Genomic DNA, 8,055 nt, shown 5'->3' on the forward strand with positions numbered 1-8,055 from the left:
GCCTCGGCCGCGCGCTCCACCGCCGCCTCCTCGGCACCGAGGTCCTCGACACCGACGCCTTGGTCGCCAACTCGCTCCTCACCATGTACTCCAAGTGCGGCCACGTGAGCGCCGCGCGCAGGGTGTTCGACGGAATGCGCGGCCTGCGGGACCTCGTGTCCTGGACGGCGATGGCCTTCTGCCTCGCGCGAAACGGCGCGGAGCAGGAGGCCCTGCTCCTCCTCGGCGAGATGCTCGAGTCGGGGCTCCGGCCCAACGCGTTCACGCTCTGCGCCGCGGCTCGTGCCTGCTTTCCGGGGGAGCTCTTTCGCCTGTCTGGCGCCGTGGTCCTTGGGTTTGCGCTCAAGACGGGGTTCTGGGGCACCGACGTGTCGGTGGGCTGCGCATTGATTGATATGTTTGCGAGGAACGGACATCTGGTGGCAGCACGGAAGGTGTTTGATGGGTTGGTTGAGAGGACAGTGGTCGTCTGGACGCTGATGATTACACGGTATGTGCAAGGCAGGTGTGCAGGCAAGGCGGTTGAATTATTTCTTGGCATGCTAGAAGATGGTTTTGAGCCCGACGGATACACCATGAGCAGCATGATTTCGGCATGCGCAGAGCAGGGATCGGTCAGATTCGGGCAGCAACTGCATTCTCTAGTATTACGGCTGGGGTTGGTTTCTGATACTTGTGTGAGCTCTGGACTAGTGGACATGTACGCAAAATTGCAAATGGAACAGTCCATGGAATGTGCAAGGAAAGTCTTCACACGAATGCCCACACATAACGTTATGTTATGGACAGCACTGATATCAGGATATGTGCAATGTGGAGCACAGGAAAACAATGCAATAGAACTCCTCTGCGAAATGTTAAATGAGAGCATCGAACCAAACCACATCACATATTCTAGTCTTCTTAAGGCCTGTGCAAACCTTTCTGATCAAGATTCAGGCAGACAGATTCATGCCCGTGTCATGAAAACCAGCATAGGGAATGTAAACGTTGTTGGGAATGCTCTGGTCAGCATGTATGCTGAATCTGGTTGCATGGTGGAGGCTAGAAAGGCGTTCGACCAGCTTTATGAAAGCAACATACTTTCCACCAGTTCTGATATTGGTGGAACTGAGAGCAGCAATGCCTCTTGGAGTTCTCAGATTGAGAGCATGGACGTCGGAGTCAGCACCTTCACATTTGCTAGTCTGCTTAGTGCTGCTACCACTGTAGGGTTGCCAACCAAGGGTCAGCAACTGCATGCGCTTTCAATCAAAGCAGGCTTTGAGTCTGATAAAGGTATAAGCAACTCCCTTGTTTCCATGTATTCTAGGTGTGGATATTTGGATGATGCTTGTCGAGCATTTGATGAAATGGACGACCGTAATGTGATTTCATGGACTTCAGTAATCAGTGGCTTAGCCAAGCATGGGCACGCGGAACGAGCGTTGCCATTGTTTCATGACATGATCTTATCCGGTGTCAAACCAAATGATGTCACATACATTGCTGTGTTATCTGCCTGTAGCCATGTTGGTCTGGTGAAAGAAGGAAAGGAATACTTCAGATCAATGCAGAAGGATCATGGACTCATACCGAGGATGGAACATTATGCTTGCATGGTGGATCTTCTTGCACGATCAGGTCTTGTTCAAGAAGCCCTGGAGTTCATTAATGAAATGCCCTGTAAAGCGGATGCATTGATTTGGAAGACTCTGCTCGGTGCTTGTAGGACTTACGATAGTATTGAGATTGGTAAAATTGCAGCTAATCATGTCATAGATCTCGAGCCGCGAGATCCAGCTCCATACGTCCTTCTCTCAAACTTGTATGCCCATGGTGGTTTATGGGACGAAGTTGCAAGAATAAGGAGTCTGATGAGACACAAGAACTTGAGTAAAGAAACTGGCTTGAGTTGGATGCATGTTGGAAATACCATTCACGAGTTCAGAGCTGGTGACACCGGCCATCCGCAAGCACAAGAGATCTATGCAAAGTTGGCTGTGCTGATCAGAGAAATTAAAGACATTGGCTACGTACCAGACACAAGCATCGTGTTCCATGACATGTCGGATGAGCTCAAGGAGGAGTGTCTGCTCCAGCACAGCGAGAAGATTGCTGTGGCATTTGGTTTGATTACTACATCGCCAACAAAACCAATAAGGATCTTTAAGAATCTCCGTGTGTGCGCAGATTGCCATTCTGCAATCAAGTATATCTCTAAATCCACTGGAAGGGAGGTAATATTGAGAGATAGCAACAGGTTCCATAGGATGAAAGATGGGAAATGCTCATGCGGGGAGTACTGGTGAGCTGTGAATGGCGGTTGATGAGCAGGTTTGGTTTTTTGCTTAAGAAACTCTAGAGGTTTCTTGCTCAGCATGGCCTTTTTGCTGGTAAATACTGACTGATGTTCATTTTTTTAGCTTTTCTAAACCATTGATTTTGCAAAGGATTAGATGTTGATTCTGTATAGTTAGTCTATCGTGAAGTTATAGAGTATGTACAGTTATATGAACAATACAAACTTGACTAGCAGCATGTTTCTTATCTTTTTGGGCATACTTGGATTACTTCTGGAAGTCCTTAGCTGATAGCTGGTTAAAAGAATAAATACATCCATTTAATTCCCAGTAGGGGGAATGAACTTAGTTGTTTTCCACTCAGGAAGGAACAAAATGATCCATTTAGTCCACATCCAGGAACAATGTTTACATGGAAAATGCTGCACCTCATGGACTCTCCTTGGGTTACCATGTGCACCTCATGAAGTATCGTAGACTTGTGAAGTACCACCACGATTTGGTTGAAGTTCCTGCATTAGTTCATGTCTCACCCCTGTCACCAGGTGATGCCTATGAAATGTTAAATTGAGATGGCATCTCCTGTTAAGATCCAGCAGCCACTTAAATCCAACACATGTAGCTGGGCAGGGGACACAAATCCCACAAAAAACAAGATGTGTCAAATTTGAGGCGGAACACGGGACATGCAATGCGGGGTCAGACAAGAAATCACTTTTTAGGTACAGATATGTTACTGCTCTAGAGGATGCCAGCCAAGGGAGGTATAGCTTCATCTGACAGTGGTGCATCCTCCAGAACTAGACTTAATACAAAGATACTAGTTGAATGCCCGTGCGTTATTACGGGAAAATATAGCACTGAATATAAGTGTTTGTCGAAAGCACGGCAAACATCAATGTTTTTCACACCTCCCTAGGCTAGCTCCTGGTTGCCTCAGCTACAATTATTGTAGCTCTGGATGTTGTCCTCTTCAACTCAAATGAATCTCTGATGTGTTCCTATCTTGCCGGGAACAAAAGGTTACACATTTGGAGTCTTACCCTTAATACTGATGATAAATAAGTACTAAAAAATGATATTGTTGTTACCCTTGTTACCCGCATCAACCTTTTGAATATAGTAGTTTGTAGTGGGGGAAGCCCCGTCAGCACCACCTCTATCCGCTACGCTTTAGAAAATGCAATATTAACATCGATACTCCAGATTTGGCAGTGTTCAAAGTAACGAAGTTTTGATGGAAGGATTCAAAAGGTAGCATGCCACATCACCATGCACTCATGCCTTGCCACCGGACATAAAGAGAAAAATTAATCTACAAATCAAACGGTCCATGCTGGAAAGGGCGATCAGTTCTGGCGTTTCTTCCAGGTTTCAATCTATCCAACTTTCATTGTTCCCTTCCTCCTAGCAGCGGCAGCATGTCCCTTGGCTTTGCCATTGTTAAGATGTCGCTCTGCTGTTATCTGGCACTAACCTATATAGCAGCCATCTTCAGTTCTTGGCAGTTGCAAATTTAGTAGTTCAGTGTGGTTCTTGCATATCCTGCTGCAAATTTACTTTGTTTTAGGGAGCTTCAACATCAGCTGATGGACCTTCTGACTGTTCAATCTAGGCAGGAAATATCCACGGCTGCTTGTTGAAGAAAGGGCCAGATTGATGTTTGGAACATCTTGAAGACATGAGAAATTATGTAGGAGTAATTGAGTATGTGCTGCTCAAATTATGTAATGGTCGACCCGACCAGGTTGCGTGTAATGGAGTATGTGTTATGTGGAGTATATGGGTACGTGGGTATTGTACTGCTTAAATTTTGTACTGCTATAGAGAGTGTCGACATGTTTATTTTTCCAATATGAAAATGGAACATCCAGTGGATTTTGGCAATAATGATCAAGATTAAGGCCAGACTAATTTTACGTGGAGATCGATGTTGGAATCAGCAACCACCGTGCAGTTTCGCAGTTCTCTGATCATGCTCTCATACTCAACAGAACATCTATTCATACACAACGGATTCAAAGTTGTCGGAACCGGAGAACACAGGCAAACAGCTGAGGATAAAGAAGCGGCAATCGTCTCAAGGACAAAACTGCTGCTTCTAGGCAAAATTCATCTCTGTTCACAATTGGTTCAGTTTCTAGTGGTACCAAATCTCTTGTTTGGCTTGAGAACACGGCAAAATTTCAGAGGACCATCATTGTCAGGTCTGAACTAATGCCGCTTCCTCTTGCCACCTTTCTGGTGTTTTCTCCGCCCCGCGCTCTGTCTACGCGGCTCACTGGAACCACCGTCGTCTTCCTTCTCGCCATCGAGCAGCGTGTTCATCCCGAGGTCGAATCCGTCGGTCAGGCCTTGCAATCTGTACACAGAAACATGCCAGTTCATAAGTTGGTTAGCAAAAGCAAAAGATCTTAAAAGGGCAAGCTCAGCTAAATGTGGCCAAAGCTATCTTCATGTACTCATGTGGCTGACGGGTTCACTTTATAAGGGGGAAGCCTGTACCACAAGAGAAAATCCATAAACTCTGTAGAACGATGGAACAACATACCCATGAAGCTGCTTTTTCATCTGCTTCTCCATGTACTTTTCACGTTTGGTTACGGGAGCTCGGGTGAACAGCTCCTCTTCCGCCTTCTCTTGCTTCTCTCTCTGCCGCATGTAGGCCATAAATTCTTTGCTTTCGTCACCCGCTGTTTCCTTCCACTGCAAGATTGCGCAGAAAACTTAGTTACCTCGATGTAGCTTAGTGTAGCCAACTATACAAAAAGACACACTATACAAACCTCTTCAGGTCTATCAGCAGCATCATCAATCATCTCCTTGAAGTAAGGATTCTCTGTTGCCATACGCAATAATCTTTTCTCTTTCCTTACAGCGTCTTTACTATGACTATCATCCATGGCAGCTGGCCCAATTCTCGGAGGAACGTAGATACCATCTTTGCCCTGAAGTCAAACAGGTACACACATCAGACACAACAAATCTGTGTAAATTGAACTCTAGTCATGAAATCATCATTACTACTGATATAAAACAGAGTGACCCATATTCACGTCATTAACAGGAATAGTGCAGTTAGAAACTTAGAATATGGCAGCATTTAACCAACGGGTAGCAGTATCCACAAAAGCAACAATATGCTATGATACAGTTCACTTAAAACCAGGCACATAAACCAAGTTACAGTGTAATCTCGAATTCATCAGAAGTTGTTAAGTAGCAACTTAATTTGATTCTGCAGGATACTGCACTGCAAATATCGATTTCTCATCCAACTGGCAACTATATTATGTACAGAAAACAGCTTTGTAAGGATGGATAAATTTGATGTCATCAAAATATATATAAGATTTATTGATTGATGTTTGGGCTAAAGAAGCTGCTGAATTCAATGCACAAATTTTGATGGTAACTGATTGGTGTGTGTCTGTGTCAGCGTGAACAGTCAAACATTACCACCTTAACACATACAGTATAAGGGAAAACATCAGTTAGTGAGAATTTCACCTGTCCTTCAGAAACAATTTTGGGATCCATCATATCCGGGTTTGGCCGGTACCCCAACAGGTCATCCTCGCCTTGTTGCCTGCCCTTGACATTGACCTCAGCGTCTGGCACCTTATCCTGGGCAGCCGCACCATCTGCAGCATTGGTGAGCTTCTGGATCTGGTACTCCATCTTCTTGTCTATTGGGCGAATCTAGCACACAGAAAACATAACACCATCTACTATTAGACAGCTGCATAAATGGAGACTGGCAGCTTAACAATCAACACTTAAGGGCGCACACACCTTCTCAAGAAACAGCCTGATCTCGACAAGGCTGCGCACGACGGGGTGGCCATCGACGGACAGTCCCTTGGCCTTGCGTAGCAGGTAGTAGACGAGGTCCTGGCAGTAGCTCAGCAGCAGGTGGTGCTTGGCCTCCAGGTACCCAATGCCATCGCCTGTCAGCAGCTGGTTTTTCCTAACCTGCACCACACAGAAAATTGAACAGAATCGTCAGTTTTTGCCACCCACCCAAAAGCTAACATTAGGAATGGATGGAAGATATGTCAAAGTTGACTTGATTGATTTGCTTGTCAGACAAATAGTACAGGGAACAGATCAGTAATTATGTGGCTCTAAGGGCTCCAAGAGATGCAGTCATAAACAGTGATGGGGTGAATGTGGTTCCTGAAGTCTGGGCTATTAGAGATAAAATCAAGCAGTTTCCAGAAACTTATAAAAGTGGCTCATGGGTAAATTTTGAAACAAATCTCTTAACTTGGCAAATATAGCAGAAACAGTAAAGATTAATCGCCGCTACTTCTTGAAATGCAAGCTGGGGCAACAAAACGCTAATAAATATTGTCTCAGTTGGAATAGGTGGTAGCTTCCTTGCACCTCTGTTTGTGCATACAGCTCTCCATATTGGTCCTTTTCTAGGTTTTCTAAACTAAAGATTGTTTACAGCCAGATTTGATCTCATCTGACCTGAAAATGTTACTCATTTTCAGACAGGAAGCAGCAGAATCTGCCAAAGGCCAACAACTGGGATTGAAAGTGTGCACTTGGGGGGCATGTTTCTGTGTTTCGCTTGCCGGCACATGTCATTCCTGGTGCGTCGGCGCTTCCTATAGATTCTCAAGAATTCAAAATGTGATAGAGTGGCTATCTGTTTGACTAAACGTGACATTCATGCAATATCTAGGATAAGGGATCAGTGCAAGCAGCTGCTGACCAGTGCATGTATTGTTCCCTATCCTTTATATTAGCTGAAAGACCTTAGGGAGCCACTTGGTCGCAGAAAGAATGTTTGGTCTCACATCAACTGGTGATGGCCACCATGCCCTCTGTTCTGTATTTCTGTTGCTCCCTTCTATTCTCCTGTTTTCTCAATCAACAGGGCTTGATTGATTGGAGATGTTTTTTTGGGCTTCATTGGATTGATATTGTGCTTCGGCTTGGAGATGATGGGAACTATGGCAAGTTAGACACTAACTACTGGTGTTGTTTAATCAGTACTCCCTCCTATCCAAAATAAGTGTCGCAGTTTTGAACTACGGTATTATGGATCAGAGAGAGTAGTTTTCTTTTCCAGCCCTGTTGCTCATTCTTCCTGCCTACTACTAGGCTTCCATGTTTGCAGGCTGATGTTTGGAAGCAAGATTAACTAAATGCCCATGTTTAGGTTCTTCCTAAACAAGACCACACAAAATTCAACAGAATTTTCTTCGTTTTCGCCATGGCCCCCCAACGGCTTAACCAGAATCACATCCCCTAATTGTCCCGAATTCCGGCGGCTAAACTCGCGCGTAATCATCAGAATCATAGCGCGAGGGGGGAAAGCGGGGGGTACCTTGCGGGTGAGCGACTCGACCTTGGACCTGACGAGGTCGAGCCCGTCCTTCATTTCCTTGAGAGCGGCGAGCAGCTTGGGCGCGTCATCCCTGTTAATGAATGAACAAAACCAAACCCGTGTGAACCCTCCTTGGTATTTTCCGGGCGAGCGATTCTGCGGGAAGCGAGGGGGGATTACCGCACGAGGGCCTGCGCTTTCCTCTCGTCGTCCGCTCCGGCCTTGGACCTGACGAGGTCGAGCCCGTCCTTCATTTCCTTGAGAGCGGCGAGCAGCTTGGGCGCGTCATCCCTGTTAATGAATGAACAAAACCAAACCCGTGTGAACCCTCCTTGGTATTTTCCGGGCGAGCGATTCTGCGGGAAGCGAGGGGGGATTACCGCACGAGGGCCTGCGCTTTCCTCTCGTCGTCCGCTCCGGCGACGGCGC

At 46.0% G+C, this 8,055-nt stretch overlaps 2 protein-coding genes across 2 annotated transcripts; one reads left to right on the plus strand and one right to left on the minus strand.

Moving 5' to 3' along the window:
• The first annotated feature begins 12 nt into the window (after window positions 1–12).
• On the plus strand, window positions 13–4,172 carry LOC125530212 (pentatricopeptide repeat-containing protein At3g49170, chloroplastic-like). The gene is made up of 2 exons (XM_048694612.1): window positions 13–2,316; window positions 3,898–4,172. Exon 1 carries the CDS (start codon window positions 84–86, stop codon window positions 2,289–2,291), a length of 2,208 nt encoding a protein of 735 aa, XP_048550569.1. The 5' UTR covers window positions 13–83; the 3' UTR covers window positions 2,292–2,316; window positions 3,898–4,172.
• A 75-nt stretch (window positions 4,173–4,247) lies between these two features.
• On the minus strand, window positions 4,248–8,054 carry LOC125530213 (neuroguidin-A-like; the record flags this gene model as incomplete). Its single annotated transcript, XM_048694613.1, is given in 7 exon segments — window positions 4,248–4,644; window positions 4,834–4,988; window positions 5,069–5,230; window positions 5,793–5,984; window positions 6,078–6,257; window positions 7,627–7,717; window positions 8,007–8,054. Coding segments are annotated over 7 exon segments (976 nt in total), but the record flags the coding sequence as incomplete, so codon positions are not given.
• Window position 8,055: the final 1 nt, after the last annotated feature.

This window comes from Triticum urartu, unplaced genomic scaffold (assembly GCF_003073215.2).
Source record: "Triticum urartu cultivar G1812 unplaced genomic scaffold, Tu2.1 TuUngrouped_contig_6149, whole genome shotgun sequence".
NCBI lineage: Eukaryota > Viridiplantae > Streptophyta > Magnoliopsida > Poales > Poaceae > Triticum > Triticum urartu.

What these genes read in the sequence shown, in the direction of transcription:
- LOC125530212 (XM_048694612.1), top strand. Translation starts at nt 84, where the DNA reads ATGTACTCCAAGTGCGGCCACGTGAGCGCCGCGCGCAGGGTGTTCGAC.